The 23,211-nt window shown below is 36.1% G+C and overlaps 3 protein-coding genes across 5 annotated transcripts in view; 2 read left to right on the top strand and 1 right to left on the bottom strand.

The window, feature by feature from the left end:
• The window catches only part of glsb (glutaminase b), a 45,904-nt gene extending 39,693 nt beyond the window's left edge, over positions 1-6,211 (top strand). For all 3 annotated transcript variants that reach the window (XM_059342224.1, XM_059342228.1, XM_059342229.1), the window contains 4 exons: positions 2,590-2,651; positions 3,600-3,676; positions 3,952-4,015; positions 5,346-6,211. In XM_059342224.1, the coding sequence (XP_059198207.1) occupies positions 2,590-2,651; positions 3,600-3,676; positions 3,952-4,015; positions 5,346-5,493 (351 nt within the window). In that variant the 3' untranslated portion in view covers positions 5,494-6,211. The remainder of the gene's footprint in view (positions 1-2,589; positions 2,652-3,599; positions 3,677-3,951; positions 4,016-5,345) is intronic.
• A 1,739-nt stretch (positions 6,212-7,950) lies between these two features.
• Positions 7,951-14,043, top strand: fkbp7 (FKBP prolyl isomerase 7). Its single transcript, XM_059343090.1, has 4 exons — positions 7,951-8,212; positions 9,292-9,443; positions 10,538-10,665; positions 13,158-14,043. Exons 1-4 carry the CDS (start codon positions 7,995-7,997, stop codon positions 13,317-13,319), a joined length of 660 nt encoding a protein of 219 aa, XP_059199073.1. The 5' UTR covers positions 7,951-7,994; the 3' UTR covers positions 13,320-14,043.
• Positions 14,044-16,786: 2,743 nt separating this feature from the next.
• osgepl1 (O-sialoglycoprotein endopeptidase-like 1) lies at positions 16,787-23,116 on the bottom strand. The gene is made up of 7 exons (XM_059343150.1): positions 22,790-23,116; positions 21,568-21,955; positions 20,460-20,664; positions 19,442-19,590; positions 18,172-18,302; positions 18,017-18,088; positions 16,787-16,904 (listed from the first exon to the last, which is right to left on the bottom strand). Exons 1-7 carry the CDS (start codon positions 23,008-23,010, stop codon positions 16,823-16,825), a joined length of 1,248 nt encoding a protein of 415 aa, XP_059199133.1. The 5' UTR covers positions 23,011-23,116; the 3' UTR covers positions 16,787-16,822.
• Positions 23,117-23,211: the final 95 nt, after the last annotated feature.

Raw genomic sequence — 23,211 nt, 5'->3', positions numbered from 1 at the left:
AAGTTAACTTTCAACCAAAAGTTTATACATAATTTAACATAGACTTTATGTATTACAAGAAACATCCATCCACCCCCAATTTCCTCCCTTCGTGGACTTTCCCACTCTTTCTCCTTTGATCCTGTCACAATCAATACAGCCACTAGAGGTCGTCACCTCACAGAAACCACCAACTTGGTCTATAATAAGCTGCCATCTTGTGAATCACAATTACTGGAGTTATCTATGATGCATTGCTAGGAACCACACTTACCCTAGGAACCACTCTTACCCTAGGAACCACCCTAACCCTAGGAACCACACTTACCCTGGGAACCACCCTTACCCTAGGAACCACACTTACCCTGGGAACCACCCTTACCCTGGGAACCACCCTTACCCTAGGAACCACACTTTCCCCAGGAACTACACTTTCCCCAGGAACCACGCTTACCTTAGGAACCACTTTTACCCGAGGAACCACCCTAACCCTAGGAACCACACATACCCTAGAAACCAAACTTACTCCAGGAACCACACTTACCCAAGGAACCACGCTTACCCTAGGAACCACTCTTACCCTAGGAACCACACTTATCCTAGGAACCACACTTACCCTAGGAACTACGCTTACCCTAGGAACCACGCTTACCCTAGGAACCACGCTTACCCTAGGAACCACGCTTACCCTACGAACCACCCTTACCCCAGGAACCACGCTTACCTTAGGAACCACTCTTACCCTAGGAACAACTCTTACCCTAAAAATCTAAGGATACTGATCAAACTGTAACCCCACCCTCAGACTAACCTAAATATGGTGATGGAGGGTTGTGAGAATGAAGTCATGTGCTCCTGTAGTTTTGTGTTTGTGTCTCTGAAGTGGTTTAACATGTTTGCATTGTCTGAATGTGTTTCTAAAACAGAGAGGTTCTCTTAATGAGCCTGACTGGAGCGAGTGGGTGTTTTGTTCTTCACCGTCTTCTCTAATCCCTTCTGCCTCACTTTCTGCTCATACATGTCGAAGCTTGACTTACTTGCTTTTGGTAGTTGTAAGTTGTATTTTTTGGACATTTTAATGGGACTTACTTTTGCTTGCAGTGGTGAAGTATCTACTTATTTGTCGTTGTTTTTTTGTTGCACAAAACACTATTACTATTGGTAACTGGTCAGTGAAGCTAATAAAAATCTCTTTATAACATATTCTCAACCTGACTTCTCAGTAGTAATATCCAAATGAAGCTTTATTAAGATTTATGAAGCATTTTCCGACCCCACAAGGTGGCGCCATCGGTTTAAACAAAGAGCATTGAATTGCCATTCCTTTAAACCTCGATCTGCATTTTATATAATGTTCCTACATTTTGTTTTATTTTTTGTTTAAATTGTTAATACTAAAAATATATTTTTTACTTATTTATGTTGCTCATACCTTTTTTATATTTCTAGCTTACACTGCTTGTTTACTATTCATTGTTATTTTCCTATCTACTTTGCTGCTGTAACTCTGGAAATGTGGGATTAATAAAGTAAATCTTAATATTTAAGAGTGCCATCTAATGGGATCAACAAATACAACTCTTGCTTCATGAAGCTTCATTCAGACATCACTACTTCTCAGTTCACTTGAATCGTTTTCCTGCAGATTAACAATAGTATAACATTTCACTGTAGCAGGATAATAAAGTTTTCAGTCTGTATTGATATACCAGTACAGGCTGGTATCTAACCTCACTTATATTTCAGTGCTTTTTTCAACTCCTGAAGTTTTGCTTTTAGGAAATGATTGCATCCTGTTTGATGGTAAGTCTGAATTGAAGCAGGGGTCTCGTTCATGTGTTGAACTGTTCTAACAGTTGAGTAGATGTAGCTTTGTCTGTAGTGGTCGTCAGCTAAGTTGAATTCTCTTTCCTTCAAAGCTCAAACTGTTTTCTGCTTTTCTCTCAGCAATCTGGTTTTAACCAACTTATTTAAGTTTCAGTCTATTTTTCTAAATGTTAACCAATCCCATGATCCTACTACCAAGCATTTGATTTATTAAACCCACATCAGTGAGACACACTGTTGTACTGGGTGACATGTTCCATCACCACCATGAACACACACTAGAGTTTATTTTAATGCACCTTCCTGCTGCTGTAAATACCCTACTGAAGCACCAAATGTGGATTAATCCGCTACTGAAAATAGTCCCCAACAAATAGACATTTTTATTCCTGCAGAGTGACTTCTGCTAATAACTACAGTTCCAAGCTCTTTTAGAAATGCCTTTTTGAAAATAAAACTATATTTGTGAGCTTCAGCATGAATATAATGAATAATATCTGTGACTTAGAGCCACGGACAGGGTAGGGACATCTGTCAACATTTTTGGTTGGTTTTATTATTTTTTCAATGGGATCGGTTGACTATAGGACTATAGAATAACACCAGCCTCATCCTCTAAGTTATAAGAAAGAAGGGAAGTGAATTCTGCTCTAGAATTGGAATGTGTTAACAGTCGTTTCTCTTTTATCCCCACCAGCCCCTCATCTCATAAACAGTCGACTTTGGTATTGAACAGTCTGTGGTCCTTCTGCAAATTGTCTCTCTGCTTGTCTCCGTCCACAGGTGAAGTCTGTCATCAACCTGCTGTTTGCTGCCTACACAGGAGACGTCTCTGCACTGAGGAGGTGAACAACTCACACTTGTTACATCAGGCTTGATTCAGTCCATTCCAAAAACTGTGTAGTTATTTTTTAACTGGTGAGAATCAGAATGACAGAAACATGGTGAATATCCTTCCACTCAGCTGAATGAAGCAGCTTTGCACTTCAAGGGTCAGCAAGAGGAACCTATGAAACAAGCTGAACTGAGGAAAATAAAAAGTTAGCATTTTTAAATGTTTTGATCCAACATTGTTTACCTTGCCTGCCTCTGATGGCTGCTGCATTTCTTGGTGCATTCCTGCCACCTGCAGGTCGATGCACCTGTCTGAAAGAAATGTGCGTACGCCTGGAGCCCGTTCTTCGTAGACTAAGTTCTGAAATTCAAACCTGCATAAAGGAAAACCTACTTTTTTGTCCTTTCTTTAAAATGTTTAATACGTTTTCCATTTTTTTCATTTAACAAAAGAAAAGAAAAGAGCAACAACAACCCAAGACATAACACCATCAAGCTCAGCACAGACAAAAATTAATAAATAAATAAATTAAAGGTAAAATAAAATAAAAAATAATTACTCCATCAGGCACTGCACACCATCCAGTGCAATTAATCACACCACAACAACAACAACAACAACAACAACAACAACAGGCATCACAGGTCGGCCCCAGCCCCTTCAAAACATCATATAAAGATATAAAGGCTCTGGTTAAAGATACGTTTACATTTACAGTTATCTGTCAGGAGGTCTGGTGGAATGTGCTTCTTACAGGAAATCCATTGAAGTATTATATTTTTCCTTGAACAAACTGTCAAAAATATTAAACAGTTTTCTTTAGTATATACATTAGTGATGTGCACACAAGGAAAAGCTAGGAGTACACATGCTGGATCCAGTTCAAGCTCGGTTCCAGCCATATTCTGCATGTCATTTTGTAAAGAATGTAGTAACTGAAGGTAAACTTTGTGTGCAGGTTTGCGCTGTCGTCCATCGACATGGAGCAGAGGGACTACGACTCTCGGACGGCGCTCCATGTGGCAGCAGCTGAAGGTAAAATGAGCTTGAAGTGTGTCAAAATATGATTATAATTCAAGTATATTAAGAATATACAAAAGTACGCTCAACCCTGTCAATATATTTTACTTACTTTTGGTCTGTCCATTCTATGCAAATATGAGAAATGTTCATCACATTTGTATTTTAGATTACAGCATAGCAGTGTGTTAATAGTGCCCAGGGTTTTAGAATGAGATGTGAATGAGATTCTTCACTGTTCTTAATGTAATAAGAGTCAATAACATGTCAAACATCTGCTCTGCTCCCAGGACACACAGAGGTGGTGCGCTTCCTCCTGGAGGCCTGCAAAGTGAACCCAGTACCCCGAGACCGGTGAGTCCAGACCTCCATAACAGCCTGTTTAATATAGTTTGTCGGGGGGTTAATGTGGGCTGCTACACCTGTAAATGACTGCGATATGATGGAAAAGTTCATGTCCAGTAGTTCAAGTCAAACAGCCCCAACCAAGTATTGAGTCATATAGATGGACATACTTTTCAGAGGCCAACATTTCCATATTAAACATACTTAGCATATAGCATGTCGTTTTTTTGTCAAAAATGGTCACATTTTAAAATGCTTCAAATGGGTAAATTATAGTCTGTTGATACATAGTAGAGCATAGTTTGTCTAAAAATGACAGAAAAACACTATATTAGGGGATGTCCAAAAACAGAAAAAAAGCTACAATACTATAAAGATACTATAGCATGTACATTTTTGGCAAAAATTGTCAATTTTTTTAATGCCTAAGAGTGCTAGTCATGGCACAGTTATAGTCTGTTTTTACATGTGGTGGTATAGTTTGTCCTAAAATAGCGGAAAAAACCCACCATATTATTGGATGTCCAATAATGACCCCCTCAAAAAAAGTCATACTATAATATGGCCAGAAATAACAGAAAAACACCATATGATGGGATGTCCAAAAAATTGAAGGAAAAAAAAAAGTCATACTATAGCATGTCGTTTTTTGTCAAAAATGGTCACATTTTAAAATGCTTCAAATGGGTCAATTATAGTCTGTTGATACATAGTAGAGCATACTTTGTCTTAAAATGACAGAAAAACACAATATTACGGGATGTTCAAAAACAGGAAAAAAAGCTACAATACTATATAAAGATGCATGTCAATTTTTGTCAAAAAAGGTCACATTTTAAAATGCTTCAAATGGGTCAATTATAGTCTGTTGATTCATATTAGAGCATAGTTTGTCTTAAAATGACAGAAAAACACTAAATTACGGGATGTCCAAAAACAGAAAAAAAGCTACAATACTATAAAGATACTATAACATGTCAATTTTTGTCAAAAAAGGTCACATTTTTAATGCCTAAGAGTGCTAGAAATGGCGCAGTTATAGTCTGTTTTTACATGTGGTAGTATATTCATTCATTCATTACCATTAACCGCTTATCCGCAATCGGGTCGCGGGGGGCTGGAGCCTATGCCAGCTGTCATTGGGCGAGAGGCTAAAATAGCGGAAAATACCCACCATATTATTGGATGTCCAATAATGACCCCTACTATAATATGGCCAGAAATAACAGAAAAACACCATATGATGGGATGTCGAAAAATTGGACAAAAACAAGAAGTCCTACTATTACCTCTGCTCAGACAGTTTAGTGACATTGCTGATATTGATGTGTTTGTACAGATGGGGGAACAAGCCGATGGACGAGGCGCTGCACTTCGGCCACCACGACGTGGTCGCCATCCTGCAGGACTACCATGACAAATACAGCCCGCCTGCCGAGGCCGACGACAAGAAGAGCGCCGAGCAGAGCCTGGACAGCCTGCTGTAGAGCTGCTGCACATAGAAACAGATACAAAACACCACAGTGGACCATTGTGCTTCTCTGGAATAACTCTAATAACACATTAGTGAGCGTACCTTTGAGCTGTGTGATGGATTAGTTGTTGTTGCGTCCTGTCTGGTTGTGTTGTGCTTTCTGGCTGTACATGGCTGCTGTACTTCACACCACCTCTATCATAACACAGTGTATGTTGTATGTGTGTGTGTGTGTGAGCGCCTTATCAAATCTGTTTAAACCAATGATACAATATCTGGATATCTGTAATGCAAAGTTTATAGTATATTACTCATGTAAAGTGTAAGTACTTTAAATCACATCCCAGAAATTGGGTTGTATCAGTGTATTAGTTTAGTTACAGTAGAGTTCATGTTATACTATTCTCTACCTGGACATATTTGGGTAATACTCCAACTGTATTAGTTTTGTGAGATAGTGAGGTGTGTGGAAATTCTTATATATAAACACTATAATAGCTGCATCTATTCTCAGATAGTTCTCCTGGCCGTAGCGAGGTCAGCGGCAGGTTTTATGAAGCTTCACGTCCTCCGAAGTCTTCGAAAGATTGTATTCCGAATGTATTTTTCACTTGCAATAGAAACACAATGTATTTATTTCACAGAGAGACTTTTTACGGTGTCAAATGTATTTAGAGATGCAAGATTGTATAATTTGTTGCATATGGGATAAAGACAAGCTTGTTTCTTTTTTTCTGGCCTCACATTTTTCTTATTTGTCAGTTGACAAATATTAATGTATATTATGCAACTTCAGCACCCATTATACAGGCATGAGTAGTAGTGATGTGCAAATAAAGCCTCATGAAGCATTTTCTGTATTTCCTGAGCCCACTAGATGGCGCTCTTGGTTTGCAGAGAACGCTCAGGAATGAAAGAGCGCCATCTAGTGGGCTCAGGAAATACAGAAAATGCTTCATGGAGCTTCATTGGCACGTCACACGTAATCGGCAATATTTCAGAGCCATTCAGTCTACCATCCTGCGTTACACTTGTACTACTTTAAAAAAAATGATCTTGTTACCTTAGCAAGCAAAAATGTCTACACCAACAAAAAAAAAACAGCTGTAAAATGATAAATTGACACTATTTTCCATTTAAGTTTGACTTTTAACCAACTGAAGTCCAGATCATGACCACATATTCATTCATTTTTAGAATTTTAACTGTTTAACTACACAGAAATTGCCATCACAATGCAAATATAAATGCAGTTAACCAAGTTAATGCAAAAATGAAGTTTATTTACATGTAGTTCACCACTCCCTGATAATGACAATAGTTTTACAGCATTACATTGATCTCCATGTATAGCGTTTTTTTCACATATTGACATATTTCTCACGGCCAGCTATTCATTTATTCCAAAGCCATACCAGTGGTGGAATGTAACTAAGTACATTTACTCAAGTACTGTACTTAAGTACAATTTTGAGGTACTTATATTTTATTGAGTATTTCCATTTTATGCAACTTTATACTTCTACTCTACTACATTTAGAGGCAAATATTGTACTTTTTACTCCACTACATTTCGCTGACAGCTTTAGTTACTTTTCAGGTCGATAATTAACATAAAAACATTTAAAGTGAAAGTTTAACCCCATAACAGTATATTAAGTAGTTAAAAAGCCCTACTTTGAGAAAAATGAAAATGCTGCTAACATAGATGCATCAACAATAATAATATATTTAGACTATTTAAAACAATCTGAGTAAGTTCATTCTGCATAATGAGTACTTTTACTTTTGATACTTTAAGTACATTTTGATGCTGATACTTTTGTACTTTTACTTCAGTAAGTTTTGAATGCAGGACTTTTACTTGTAGTGGAGTCATTTCATAAGGGATCTGAAAACGTATTCTACCACAGAGCTATACTATATAAACTATATCGTCTAATTGAATAAAATTTAAGATGTTGTACCCTTCATTTAGTCTGTCAGGCAGAGTTTAGACCCCGACTGAAGCACGCTTGGTTAAAGAAGGGCCAATATCAGAGCCATAGACATAATAAAGAGTTAACAAGTCAAGTCAAGTCAAAGTTTATTTATAGAGCACATTTAAAAACAACCTCAGTTGACCAAAGTGCTGTACAGTTATTAAAATAGAATAAATCATACACAAATAGGTATAAATAAAAACAATGAAAACAATAAAATACTAAAAAAAACAGTAAAAACAATAAAATAAAATAGTAATAAAAACTCAATACAAAACAGTGTTAGAGATAAAAACAAAAACAAAAAACAAATAATAAAATACTCTTTATTACTATGTCAGAGCCGCTGGGCCAGTTATAGTGAAGGAGGCGGGACTTTTGGCACCAGGAAGTAGAAGTCCCTGGCAGTCAAATTCCAGGGCATTAAAATCCGGAACTTTCTAGAGAGGCGCTCCACGTCCTCCATCCAGCCTGTTAGTTGCTTCAAACGTCACTTACTTTCAGAAGTTGCCACGCATACACATACAGCAGCATGATGTGGAGGATAGTAAGCTGCACAATGTGGCTCTTTGTGTCTGCACAGCTCTCTTTGCTGTGTGTTTGGGCCGCAGAATCTGAACCGGACGACCAGGTCAAGATTGAAGTTTTGTTCAAGCCCGAGGAGTGCAGCCAGAAGAGCAAAAGAGGAGATCTAGTAAACGTCCACTACGATGGATACCTGGCCAAAGATGGGTCTCAGTTCTACTGCAGGTCGGTGCTCTAACATTAAACTAACATGCATTTGATAGATATTATCTGTACGAGCTAAACTGATGCTTTTAAAGTTTGTGTGCACACATGTATTACTGTATTATTGTGTAAAAGGAGTGATCACTCTTCATTTATCATTTCACATTGCATCATGCTACTGTGTGCTAAGGTCTCTTGTGCTGTAAAATTGTGGACACAGAAATACAGATTTTTTTTATTATAACGATAAAAAAAGTTTGCATGTTACAAGGCAAGGCAAGTTTATTTATATAGCATCTTTCAACAAATGGGCAATTCAAAGTGCTTTACACAAAACATTAAAAACGTTTAAAAGAGACATACAATTACATTCAAATGTAAACATTTAAGACTAAAACTAGCAGATAAAATATTTAGGGAAAAGTACATTCACATATGCAAGTTTAAAATTGAAAGGGAGCTGATAATTTAAAATATATATATATATATCAGATATCAAAGGAGTAAAAGTGACAGTACAGTTAAGGCTGTGGCAAACAGAAAAGTCTTTAGTCTTCATTTAAGGACACTTAATAGAGAGAATTGTAGTAAATTCTGTTTTTAGGCTCTCAGTAGCCATCATCACCTGGATCCATGGAGTATTAAGGCACCGAATGAAAATTATTAAGGTAGGAAGTTAGGCTGAAAAAAGTGAGACCCTCTTTGAACTCTACCTTTATTTTCCCCAACCAAATTAAAAATCTGTTTATACAGTCATGGTAAAAATATTAGACCACCCTTTTTCTTCAATTTCTTGTTCATTCAGACATTTTCCATGGTTTTTCTTGATAATAACCAAACCATTGTCAAAAAAACATGGAAAATGTCTAGATATCAGCTCTTAAATTAAACTCTTATCAGCTATTTTTGTTGTTATCAGTATATTTGTCCAAACAAATGTACCTTTAGTTGTACCAGGCATTAAAATGAACAAGAAATTGAAGAAAACAAGGGTGGTCCAATCATTTTTTCCATGACTGGATGTGCTCTGCCCATTCTTCTAATGTAAAGGCTGACTGATAGTTTGACCGGATGTTGTTTTTTTTTTTTTTCTGTTTTAGTCGATCAGACAAAACTGGGCACCCTCAGTGGTTTGTGCATGGTGTCGGACAAGTCATCAAGGGCCTTGATTTGGGGATGGTAGAGATGTGTCCTGGAGAAAAGCGAAAAATAACTGTTCCTCCCGCCCTGGCCTTTGGAGAAAAGGGGAAAGGTAAGTAAATGTAACACACTGATTTTTACAGCTATCAGCAGAGGGTTTGTATAGCCAACTGCTAAACAGTAGATTTACACACACAGATGTACAGTTGAAACCAGAAGTGTACATACACTAGATAAAAAGACACTTTTTTTCTCACTGTCTGACATGAAATCAGACCTCAAACGGACCTAAAACAGGAGAAGTGATTGTCTGATTTCATTTTTGGAGTATATGGTCATATTTTACAAATTGCCCCTTTTTTAAATGCTGCAGGGGACGTCAGAAATCAATGAAAATGAGCAGCAGTAGTTGTGAGCGTATGTTGTAATTAATTAGGTAAAAACTGTAAATACAGTCTGATTATTGTCTCATATTGTTTTTGTGTTGCAAGAGCTGCCTTTATTCTGTCTTGTCTTCTCTTACAGCACTTTAACTTTGAAAGGGCATCACATCCTTGGCAGTGTTTACTACTCATCCCCCCGTGGCATGTACTGTCAGCATGCATGAAGGTTCAAAGGTCTCTTCTCCATCTGGCTCTTTCTTGCACGCTTTAGAAGAAAACTAACAGCTGATCAGTGTATTTCCTACAAACTTCATGTTTTTGATCTGATTGTCGTGTTCTGCATTTCACGTTTCTTCACTTCTTTTACACTATTTTTTGTTTGTGGAGGAACGGGTTTTGCTGAGTGTGCATGTTTTTGTTGTTATTTACACTTACTGTCTGCTACACTTGGAGCTGCTGAGTGGAAACAGCTGTGATACGGCCCTTTTTCTTCTCTCAGTATAAATTAACAACTTTAATTGCATGTTTTTGACATTATAATGTATTTCTTTTCTTGCTGGATTATTATAATATCTTACATCGGCCTTTTATCTTGAAGCCAAATCACTACATTATGGATTCATTCATGCAGTTGTAGCTGTTTTGTTCAGTTCATCACAAAGTCTGATAACGTAACAGAACCACCAGCCAGATAAACCCAGTGAAATGCAACTCCTGAAATGTTGAAAACTAACAACATCTTATGGTAGAGCATAATAAACCGTATCAGTAGTTATGAGTCATGATGATGGCGTTATAAATGTTTGTCTATGTGATGAAACAGATCCAGTGCCGCCCAACGCCACGGTGGTGTTTGAGGTGGAGGTCTACTCTGTGTCCAGGGGACCTCGCAGCATGGAGGCCTTCAAACAGATGGACCTGGATCAGGACAGAAGTCTCACCAAGGCTGAGGTAATTATAATGAATTATAATTTGGCCTTATTTTGCAATTGCAATGGCCTTATTTATTATTATTATTACTATTACTATTATTATTATATATTTATATATTATATATCATATTATTTTATTTATAATTATTTTATTTTATATTGTTACTATTTATTTATTATTACATATTATATACTATATACTGTACTATTATTACAATTATATACTGTCTAGTCACTATAGCATTGTTGCCATCATATCATCAGTATAATTACCATCATCTTGTCAACCATCCTACCAACTGATCTGCTTTTTTTAACTTCTTAACTGTTCTATTCTGTGTATTTTTCTATTGTTGTTTTGATTTATGCTACCTCAGTATCTTATTCTACTGTATTTTATTGTACTTGGTTGCTGTGACAACAACAACCGAATTTCCCTTCGGGGATGAATAAAGTAATTAATCTATCTATCTATCTATCTATCTATCTATCTATCTATCTATCTATCTATCTATCTATCTATCTATCTATCTATCTATCTATCTATCTATCTATCTATCTATCTATCTATCTATCTAACCCACAGTAGCTCAGACAGGAGAGATAATAATAACCATGGTTGGGTTAACATTGAAGAAAAAATGAGCTGTTAGGCCTCTTTTAAACACGGGGTACGCTTCCTCTTTCCGTTCAGGTTGATATCTAAATTATTAGATCAAACGTACAATTCAGCACATAATGATGCTCCTTAAACAAGAGTTTGGTCTTTTTGTCACGGCCACAGTAACAAAACAGAACGCAGCACTTTGGGAAATACACTTATTTGCTTTCCCCCATTATTTATCATGTCATCATGATATCATCATCATCATTCATTATGTCAGTAATTCAATTCAAAAAGTGGAAATAACACATTATATAGATCCATTACACACAGAATGAAACATTACATGTCTTAATTTATTTCATTTATTCTAATTATAATGATTATGGCTTACATTTGATGAAGACCTAAAATTCAATGTCTCAAATAATTTGAATATTACAAAAGACCAATTTTTGTAATAAAAAGTATGTTTAATATGGAAATGTTGACCTCTAAAAAGTATGTCCATCTATATGACTCAATACTTGGTTGGGGCTGTTTGACTTGAACTACATATTGTAATATATTGAGATGCACCTGTAGATGATCAATGCCACTCTCATGTCAATCCATCAGTCAGAATGTATTTATTAGATACTTTTCATACAAATAAAATGTTTCTTTACATCCCTTATAGAGGGTGAGATGGTCATGTGCTTTAGTAGTCCGTATTTGTTTTAAACAAATACACACAAACCAGTTAATACCTGGAGTTCGAACTTGGCAGTGAAATTGTTCCCTAAAAAAGTTTTAAAAAGTGTCTTCATCTAAAAATGATGCAGTTTTTTAAAATCTCATTTCTAATCACAGACTTTACAAACAGCTTGTAAAGAATCCAACCCAAAGTAACTTCACTGGCTCATAAAGAATGAAGGCCAGATGTGTTTGTGCTCTCATTATCTCACATCATAAACATCTATTGACTACAGTAGAAAGTTATCAGGCTGTAAATAATCTAATCTTTAACTTATTTACTGTGTTTGTGCACAGTCACAGCAGTGTCAAAACAAAATAAAGGTCAATGTCAGCAGCAGGGGGAATGCCGTTTCAAGGGATTGAAATGTTGGATTGACCTTGTTTAGAACAGCTATTCTCAACCTTGGGGTCCCGACCCCAATTGGGGTCGCGAGATGATTTCTGGGGGTCGCCAAATCATTTTGGAAGTCAGCTCTGTCTCCACTGTGTTAAAGTGTTAATGTGTTAATGTGTTTTAGTCTTTTTGGTCATTTAATGTCTTTTTTTTGGTCATTTTGTGTTTCTTTTAGTCATTTTGTGTCTTTATTGGTCATTTTGTGTCTTTTTTGGTCATTTTGTTTCCTTTTTTTGGCCATTTTGTGTTTTTTTTTGTAATTTTGTGTCTTTTTTTTGTAATTTTGTGTCTTTTTTTGTAATTTTGTTTCTTTTTTGGGTCATTTTGTGTCTTTTTTTGGTCATTTTGTGTCTTTTTTTGGTCATTTTGTGTCTTTTTAGTCAATTAGTCTTTTTTGGTCATTTTGTGTCTTTTTTGTCATTTTGTTTCCTTTTTTTGGCCATTTTGTGTCTTTTTTTTTGTCATTTTGTGTTTTTTTTGTGGTCATTTTGTTTCTTTTTTGGGTGATCTGAACTGTGTGTGTGTGTGTGAGATTCTGTTCAGTGAGCGGGGGTCGCAGACAACATACATGTTAAATTGGGGGTCGCGACTCAAAAAGGTTGAGAACTACTGGTTTAGAATACCCGCATACAAGAATGATCATAATTTAAGTTATTACTGTCATAATAACATTATCTGGATTGCTGATATGTGTTGAAAAACTAAGAAGAATGATCTGATATCAGCATTATTGTGTAACAGCAATGTTGTAAAATGTCTCTTATTTATTTTTTAGGTGAAGGAATACTTGAAACTGGAGTATGAAAAAGGCGGCAAGCCCCGTGACGACGCTTTCTATGAGAAGATTATGGCGGATATTTTCCGCAAGAGCGACAAAGACAGTGACGGACACATCAGCTCCAAGGAGTATAATATATATGAACATGATGAGCTCTAGAAATAGATCTAGGTCATTATTTAGTTCATGTCCTTCCAACAGTTAGATAGATAACACTGATAAGCAAAGAAATCCACCCTCAGATGTTGTTTTTACTATGAAAATATTGACCCAAGTTGCAATTTTATCCGTTTGGGTGGATTTTTAATACTAAGTATTAAACTATGCAAGCATATATCCAGCACATGTGAAAACTTCTGTGCAAATACCACTAAATTTTAACACTTAAATGTATTTCTGTCGTTAAGTTTTTTTGTCTTTAAATTTGTAGCTGAAAGAGGGAAACCACAAGATTACACAATGTTGTGGAGCCACTGGCTCTAAAACTGTAACATGAATGTCACAGACAAGAGGGAAGAACTTATAGGGATAGTTTGGATATATTTGAAGTGGGGTTGTATGCCAGTAAGCCTTAATCTAAGCTCTTGGCAAAGCCACCAGACTCCATTGACAAAAACAGTAATTTTACCTCACAGAACACAAGAGTTGCCGGCTGCTGCTGCCTCCATCAGTTAGTGAGTTCGTGTTAGCGTGTGACTTACGTGTTTTAAAGGATAACTTTGGATTCACCAAAGTCACACGATAACACAAACAAACTAAACGTCCCAGGTTGTGGTGTATCAGATGATGCTGTGTTCTCTGAGGTAAATTATTTTTTTTGTTAATGGAGTCTGGTGGCTTCAAAGAGAGTATAAATAATGGCTTTAACGCTTTATCAGGCGAAATAAAAATATTTCGAGAAAAAAGTTGTAAATTTACTAGATTAAAGTGGCAAATCTACAAGAAAAAAAGTCGCAGATTTACGAGATTTAAAGTGGCAAATCTACAAGAAAAAAAGTTGCAGATTTAAGAGATTTAAAGTGGCAAATCTGCATGGAAAAAAGTTGCAGATTTACGAGAAAGAAGTGGGAAAAAAAGCAACTTTTTTCTCGCAGATTCACCACTTTAAATCTCTTAAATCTGCAACTTTTTTTCTTGTAGATTTGCCACTTTAATCTAGTAAATTTGCAACTTTTTTCTCGACCCCATTTTGATATCCACTGAAGTTACCAAATATGGTTCTTCGCCTGATAAAGGGTTAAAAGATAAATTACAGCAGTACACTACTTAGTTTCTGTACCAGCACTCCTGCCTGCTTCTTCAAACTGCCATATACTGCAGATAACACACTGACTATGGAGAAGTACCAATACAACCCCACCTCAGTAAATCCAAACCATCCGTTTAAATTGTCCCAACTTCCTGCCCTCTAATCTGCAATATCAGCCCAGTGCATAGATAGATGTGGCTATATTGAAATAGGATGTCCAATATAAACAAGCAGAAAAAGAAATGAGAGTATATCCAGTATGTGTGGCTGATATTGAGAAGTTTGATTATTATAAAAAGCACATGGGTGCATGTTGTGGTTTGTCAGACCTGTTTACAAGTTTTGTTTACATCCTTATGTGTTCCAAAAAATGATTCACAATGATTTTGTCCAGTGGAACAATTTTTTGTAACAAAATAAATAAAGCATAGTGTATGTGGAAAACAGTTTGTTACGTGTAATTCAGATTTTTCTGGTAAGAGGCACAGGGTGAGAATTTGTTTACTTAACTCTTAGATCCAAAAGGTGTTTTTTTTTCACTATTTTTGGACAAACTATATTACCACATGTATCAACAGAGTATAATTGGGCCATTTCTAGCATTTTTACGCATTATAAAATTTGATATTTTTTGACAAAAGTCTACATACTACTAAGACATTTTTAGACATCCCATAATAAGGTGATTTTTTTTCCTGCTATGTTTGAACAAACTTTACTACCACATGTATCAACAGAGTATAATTGACCCATTTTAGGCATTTTAAAATTACTTTTTTGAGGGGGTCATATTTTGAACATCCCATAATATCGGGTTTTTCCTGTGATTTCTGGCCATATTATGCTTTAATATGTATCGACAGACTATATTTGACCCATTTCTAGCATTTTTAGGCATTTTAAAATTTGACAATTTTTGACAAATTACTTTTTTAAGGGGGTCATTTATTTATTTATTTTTCATAATGTGGGTTTTTTCTTGCAATTTCTGGCCATATTATGCTCTAATATGTATCAACAGAGTATAATTGACCAATTTTAGCCATTTTAAAGGCACTTTTTTGAGGGTGTCCTATTTTGAACATCTCATAATATGGGTTTTTTTCTTGCAATTTCTGGCCATATTATGCTCTAATATGGATCAACAGACTATAATTGACCCATTTTAAGCATTGTTAAGCATTTAAAATTTGACCATTTTTGACAAAAAATCGACATGCTATATATAGTCAAAGGTCAGCTTCACTGTGACATAATTTCCTGCAAAAAACAAAACAAAAACACTTTCCAGCCATTATTCAACACCATAACTCAGGAACGGAACAGACTGTAGAGATTTTCTGAGCTATCGGGTTCAAGATGTGTGTGTGAAGAATTTTTAGAATTTCTAGTTTCTTTGCCATAACATCCATATTTGATGCATTGTCTTTTGTCGTGGCTACAGTTTTGTGTTTTATGCCCCCCCCTTTGGGTAACAGCTGTATCCTCCCAATCAGTTTTGCAGTGGTGGAAAAAGTCTCAGATCCTTTACTTCAGTAAAAGTACTAATACCAGAGTACCAAAGTATCAAAAGCAAAAGTATTCATGATACAGAATGGATCCACTCAGATTGTTTTATATATTCCTATATTATTGGTGATACATTTATATAAGCGGTGTTTGAATTTTCTCAAGTCAAAACTACCTTTTCTCAAAACTACCTAACATACTGTTATGAGGTTTAAAAAGTCTAATTTCTTTAGATGGAACATGTTTTTATGTTAAATTAAAATGTAGGGAAGTAGAAGTATAAAGTCACATAAAGTTGAAATATTCAAGTCAAGTACAAGTACCTTAAAATTATATTTAAGTTTTTTGTGGTTTAATGTTCTCCACTTATCCTTTTTTTTTGCTTTGAATTTAATGTCTTTGATGATGATATAATAACAGACGTACATAGACAATGTAAATACTTGTTTACATCCATCCCAGCTTTTAGATGGAAAATAATGGCTTGCTGCGTGGCACATGCAATCAAATGGAGGTGCATGCACATTCAGGAAAAATGTGCAAAAAATCTTTATGCATTTCAAAATGTGAACACTTCTATGTTGATTTAATCTTCAAACTGTTGAAATATTGTATGTAATATTCCACATAAATGTGATACATCCAATTTAAGAACACAAGGAATTTATGAGGTAAATACTGATAATTTACTGCAACTATATAGTTTTCTTGGCCACTTACAATAAACTGATAAACTTAATCTTCATTATTTAAAGAATCCAACTGCAGAAAACCAATTTCAATTTGATGGGATTTCTATTTTCAGGTAGTTTTTGTTTGGGAAATTTCAAATAAATCAACTGACATGTATTAAACCATATTTATTATAAATATACATTATACACAGTATAAAAGCAACAGTGTGTCACTTTGGGATCTTCTTCCTGGATCGTAACCTGATGGCTGCTGCCTTCACCTCTGCTGTCATGTCGACACCCAGCTGAGCCCTGAAACACAACATGACACAATTAACCCTTAATAGGCCATTCACTGAAATACTTGCAAATTCAAAATTTCAACCCAAGAGAATATTGGAGGATATTACATACTGCCAGAATGTGTAAAAAAAAAACATACGGACCCAGTAGAGGGGGATAATATTTTGAGAAAAAAAGTTTCAGGTGTCAAATGTACCGGAAAAAATGTGCAGATTTATGAGATTTAAAGTGGTGGATCTGCGAGAAAAAAGTAGTTTTTTCCCCACTTTTGTCTCGTAAATCTGAAATTTTTTTCAAGCAGATTTGCCACTTTAAATCTCTTAAATCTAAACATTTTTTTCTTATAGATTAGGCACTTTAATCTAGTAAATTTCCACCCCCTTCTTCTTGAGAAGAAAAGTTTACATGATTAAGGTGTCAAATCTACGAGAAAAAATTTGCAGATTTATATGATTTAAAGTGGTGAATCTGCTCAAAAAAGTCGCAGATTTCCAAGACATAAGTGTGGAAAAAACTACTTTTTTTGTGTTTTTTTTCCCACTTTAAATCTCTTAAATCTACACATTTTTTCTTGTAGATTAGGCACTTTAATCTAGTAAATTTGCGAGAGAATATTGGAGGATATTACATACTGCAAGAATGTGTAAAAAAAACATACGGACTCCAGGGAGGGGGGTAATATTTTGAGAAAAAAAGTTTACATGATTAATGTGTCAAATCTACAAGAAAAAAATTGCAGATTTATGAGATTTAAAGTGGTGAATCTGTTCAAAAAAGTCACAGATTTATAAGACATAAGTGGGGAAAAAAACTACTTTTTTGTGTTTTTTTCCCCACTTTTGTCTCGGAAATCTGCAATTTTTTTGAGCAGATTTGCCACTTTAAAAACAAATCCCCCCCCGATTTGTATTTGTATTTTTATTCATACTTGGCCTTAATATGCTGTCATAGTCAAGTTCTCCCCGTACAAGACCAAGTGGTTCTATGACCAAACAGAGAGACACGAGGACCCCATTTAATATCCACTGAAGTTACCAAATATGATTCTTCGCCCGATAAAGGGTTAACAGTAACTGATTTGTTTAAAAAAAATGAGATTTTTGTTTTTTGTGTTGACTTACCTTGGTTCGTAGCGCACGTCCACATGTGGAGGCAGGATCCCTTTTCCTTCTCTCAGGCGTTCAACACCATTCCTGGTTTAAAAAAGGAAACAGTAACTCTACAGTAGGGAAATCAAACAAACAGTCAAAGCTTTACTAGAGGTCAGAATACACACCATGCGATCATCACTCCATTGTCAGTGCAGAATTTGGCTGGAGGACAGAGCAGGCGTAGTCCCGTCTCCTCTGTGATGGAGGATAACGTGTTGCGGATGTATTGGTTGCTTGCCACTCCTCCAGACAGCACCTGTCAAAAAGAGACCATGATGAAATCTACTAAGCTACATTCATGTTCATGTTCTTCTTTCATTCAATGGATTTGGTTGGTGTTATGATCACAGGTCATATGTTTTTTCTACAGTCATGGAAAAAAATATGAGACCATTATTTTCTTCAATGTCTTGATCATTTTAATGCCTGGTACAACTAAAGGTACATTTTTTTGTATAAATGTCATGATAACAACAAAAATAGCACATAAGAGTTTAATTAAAGAGCTGATATCTAGACATTTTCAATGGTTGTCTTGATAATAACCAAAATCATTATAAAGAAAACCAAGGAACCCCCGCAAAAATGTTCGAGTAGAAACCCAAAATACGAGTATGAACCTGAAAATTTGCACAATATACACTACCAGTCAAAAGTTTTAGAACACCCTAATTTTTTCCAGTTTTTTATTGAAATTCAAGCAGTTCAAGTCCAATGAACAGCTAGAAATAGTACAAAGGTAAGTGTTGAACTGCCAGAGGTAAATAAAAAAGGTAGGGTTAACCAAAACTGAAAAATAATGTACATTTCAGAATGATACAAAAAGGCCTTTTTCAGGGAACAAGAAATGGGCTAAAAACTTAAAGCAGTTCTGCAGCAACGGAGGTTGATCAAGCCTTGAAAGTTGCCAAGTTGCTATCAATTCCTACAGGTGTCCCAACTTTTCTTGATCACTTACAACCTACAAGTTGCTCCACATTTAAGGGAACTTCTGCAACAGAGTTGGGAAGAACTTTCTGAAGAATATTTGATTTCCATTGAGTGTGTTCAGCTGTTCTATCTGTTAAGGTGGCTACTTTGATGAGTCAAAAGTTTAGAATACATTTTCCTTTCTAAATTGATTCTATCATTTATTTTTTAACTTCAATTGTTTATTTGTTACATGCATTAATTTCAGAGTACACTGAGACATTAAACTGCATCATTTTCAATAAAATTCTGGAAAAGTTGGAGTGTTCTAAAACTTTTGACCAGTAGTGTATGTCCCCTTCAATGTCAGTATATTATTCTTAGAAGAAGAAGTTCAGTTTACTTTTTAGTCAATGAGCAACCAATAACTGTAATGCTGGAAATTGGTGTTGTTCTAATATGGTTCTAAAAGGTCAATGCACTCACCAAGGTGGGAGTGTCTGATGGCAGCAGGCCGTTTGCTTTACAGAACAGGATGGCTCGATGTGTTCGCTGTGTAAGATGAGAGGCGACTGTGTGCTGCGTGGCTGCTGCAATGTCGTTCACACATGACAACAGTGTGCCCGGCTCTACACCTGCAGAGGGAGACAGGAAGTTACAAATATAGTTTGTTGACATGATCAGATCCCCAGTAGTTTCTGTCAACATGTAAACATAGAGGGGAAGTAGTAACAACAGCAGTATAACGTACAATTTATGTATCTTTTCATGAATGGTTTGTTTGTGGTGTGCAAAATATAAAAAATGTTAAGTTTAACATTTCCCAAACTGCTAGTTTTATATATAAACCTGCCAAGCTTCTCCCTCCTAGTTTTTTATCTATGCATTTCTTATTTTCTTCTTTACATTTTCCTAGTGATGGCCAAATGAAGCTTTATGAACCATTTTCTTTACAGTCATGGAAAAACGATTAGACCACACTGGTTTTCTTCAATTTTTTGTTCATTTTAATGTCTGCTACAACTAAAGGTACATTTGTTTGTATAAATGTCACGATAACAACAAAAATAGCACATGAGAGTTTAATTAAAGAGCTGATATCTGGACATGTTCCATGGTTTTCTTGATAATAACCAAATCATTATAACGAAAACCAAGGAACATGTCTAGTTATCAGCTCCTAAATTAACCTCTTATGAGCTATTTTTGTTATCATTATATTTGTCCAAACAAATGTACCTTTGAAAATAAAATAAATAAGAAATTAGAGAAAACAAGGGTGGGCTAATCATTTTTTCCATGACTGTATTTTCACTGAATTGCTGTTCCTTGAATGATTTCTTTAAACCAAGAATGCCATCCAACGGGGTCAATTAATACCACTAATGGTTCATGAAGCTGCATCTGGACATCACTACATTTTACAAAAATGCTATGTAAAAGGGTCTATGAATGTTATTGCTGGTACATGGTTTATTATAATAATCATTTGTGTCCCTTATACCTTCTTCTGCCTCTTTTTTCATGATGGACATGTTCACTTGACTCCGTAGTCCAGCGAAAGAGAAGCAGCAGTCGTGTACATGTCCCAAAGGAGTCGTGAGATTGAACCTCCTCCAGTCACCGTCCTTCGCTAGAAGCTCTATAGCCCCACCTCCACTCAGAGTGGAGCACTGTGGGTGTTTTATGAGCGACAAACGTCTCGCCACCTGTGAATCCACAGAAGACAATATTTTATTTGTAGAGGTGTAAAGCAGCGTATTAGCTTCCACGATACGATTTTATCCTGATACTTGAGGCATGATACGATGATGATGATCATTGCGATTTTAAGCATTTTGTGAAATAGTCAGTATTATAATAATATATTGCGATCTAACTGTTTAACTGCATTTTGTGTCCACAAAATTAAATTAAAACAAGAATTGTTTTGTCAAACAAGAAAATTCATCTCACTTCAGTCTTTTTATTTCTCTTAAGTATTCAGTCAAACTGAACTGAACTGACTGACTGAACTATGGACGACGACAACTGCAGCATTTTATCAAACTTTCAAAAACAACAAGCTTCACTGCTCTGAAGTTTTTGAATGAAACATAAAAAAGCCGAAATTCGCATCGTTATTTCCACAAGTTCCAGACACGATATTCTGACACAATTTCTAATTTTTTTCTGGTAATTTCTGCTTTATTTGGTAATTATGGCTTTTTTCTTATGATTTTGACTTTTTCTGGTATTTCTACATAAAGATTAACTGTTTTTCTTACACTAAAATTTTAGATTTAATGTAAAATATATATATATAAAAAGACATTTTTAAAAATGATTTGTTTAAAAAAACCCAAAACTTTAGCCTTACTTTGACTTATACTAGCCTTATACTGACTCACATGGTGCCTATAGATTCCTTAGATCTTCTAGTTTCATATGATACCAGGATCTCCAGTATATATTTTATAATATATATTAAAAACAGCAAAAATATTAGCACTAAATAAACGCTAAATATTGATACTTAGTGGCCATGAACCGATACAATAGTGCCACACAAAATATTGCGATACAATGCAAATCGAACAAATTGAACACCATGACAGCTATTGCTTTGTCACCTTATCCAGCATGTCCCCCGGAGCTTCATCCAGAGTGTGACCCAGAAGCAGGAAGTCGTCGACTCCTCGAGCCACGGCGAGGAGCGAGTGACCTCCAGAGACGAGCAGCACCAGGAAGGGGAAGGCGACGTGCTGGAGCATCCTGACGGTCAGAGCGTGGGCCTCCATGTGGTGGATGGGGATGAAGGGCTTGTTGTGCTGCCTCACAAACCTCTGACTGAACTCCAGGCCGACGGCCAGGCTCAGGGCCATGCCGGGCTTCACGGTGGTGGCCACGGCTGAGAGCCGGCTGGGGTCCACGCCGCTCCTCTGCAGAGCCTCCTGGACCACACGCTCGATGTTTTCTCTGTGGAGCTGCTGGGCCACTGTGGGGATGATGCCCCCGGTCCTGCAGAATGAGACAAAAACTCTAGATATCAGCCCAGACGCATGCACAGGAGGTGGAGTGATGTATTCAGTGGTACAAAAACACAAGCCTTGGCTTCAATGGATGACCAATAGTCCTCAGATACCAAAAATCATCACGGCGATCAAGCTAAATTCAATATATGAAGATTGAATACCCATCTCCCATCACCAGCCCCATGTTTCTGACCTTGTCCTTTCCAGATATTTATTTTTATTATGATTTTTGTTTTTGTCCATGAGCCAGTGAGTTGGGGGGTGGGGGGTGTGCATGCATATCTGTATATGTGGAAGTTCAAGTGTGTAAGCCTGAGACCTGCTACTTCATTTTGTCCTTTTTTTCATAAATCAGTTTGTGTTGAAAACAAAACAAAACAAAAAAATAAATAAATAAATATATATATATATATATATATATATATATATATATACACACACACTTTACTTTACTTGAGTATTTCGATTTAATGTTACTTTATTCTTCAACTTTACTACATTTTAAGGTAAATATTGTAGTTTTTACTCCACTACATTTAGCTGACAGCTGTAGTTACTTTTCAGGTCGAGATTTAACATAAAAAACATGATCAATTTAAAGTGATTAGACATTTTTTGTAATTAAACATCGTAACAGTCTATTACATCGCTTAAATGCCCTATCTTTACCAAATTAAAGTGCTGCTTACAGAAATGCATCAATATAAATAATATAATAATATATTTGGAATAAATAAAACAATCTGAGTGGGTCTATTCTGCAGAACGAGTACTTTATACTTTTGTACTTTTACTTCATTAAGTTCTGTCTGTCACCCACCTCAGATGAACTTCTTTCTGTGAGTGCAGAGACTCTCCCAGTATCTCTCCTGTCTCGTCCAGTACAGCAGCTCCAGTGTCATCACAGCTGGTCTCAATGCCCAGAACCAGTCTGGAGTAAGGTGCTTGTCCTGGTGAAGGTGAGCACCGAAACGTGTGTCTGAACTGCAGCAGTCTGTGGAGAATCTTTGCTTTTGTATGAAACATTGTAAATAAACTCATGGTAGCCGACTGTGAGTTAAAACAGTCTAATAACTAAGGGTGGCGTCACCTCATTACCACATTAAGTTCTAAGGAAACAAGCCACAGGAATAAAAAAAACTCTCCTGTCTTTTTACTGGCATTTCGAGCTACAGCTATGTGTGTCACATGTAAATACTTCCGTGCACCAGGCAGTTTGTAGCTTTAACGGTTGTCCTACAT

Source organism: Centropristis striata, chromosome 10 (assembly GCF_030273125.1).
Source record: "Centropristis striata isolate RG_2023a ecotype Rhode Island chromosome 10, C.striata_1.0, whole genome shotgun sequence".
Classification (NCBI taxonomy): domain Eukaryota; kingdom Metazoa; phylum Chordata; class Actinopteri; order Perciformes; family Serranidae; genus Centropristis; species Centropristis striata.
This window is presented reverse-complemented; position numbering and strand designations above follow the sequence as displayed.

Excerpts from the sequence above, each read along its gene's own strand:
- fkbp7 (XM_059343090.1), top strand. The coding sequence starts at position 7,995 with ATGATGTGGAGGATAGTAAGCTGCACAATGTGGCTCTTTGTGTCTGCA. Across the intron at positions 9,444-10,537 it reads CTTTGGAGAAAAGGGGAAAG|ATCCAGTGCCGCCCAACGCC; the intron begins GTAAGTAAATGT and ends GTGATGAAACAG. Across the intron at positions 10,666-13,157 it reads GAAGTCTCACCAAGGCTGAG|GTGAAGGAATACTTGAAACT; the intron begins GTAATTATAATG and ends TTTATTTTTTAG.
- osgepl1 (XM_059343150.1), bottom strand. The coding sequence starts at position 23,010 with ATGAGTTTATTTACAATGTTTCATACAAAAGCAAAGATTCTCCACAGA. Across the intron at positions 20,665-21,567 it reads CGGGGGACATGCTGGATAAG|GTGGCGAGACGTTTGTCGCT; the intron begins GTGACAAAGCAA and ends GTGGATTCACAG. Across the intron at positions 18,303-19,441 it reads CATCAGACACTCCCACCTTG|GTGCTGTCTGGAGGAGTGGC; the intron begins GTGAGTGCATTG and ends TCTTTTTGACAG.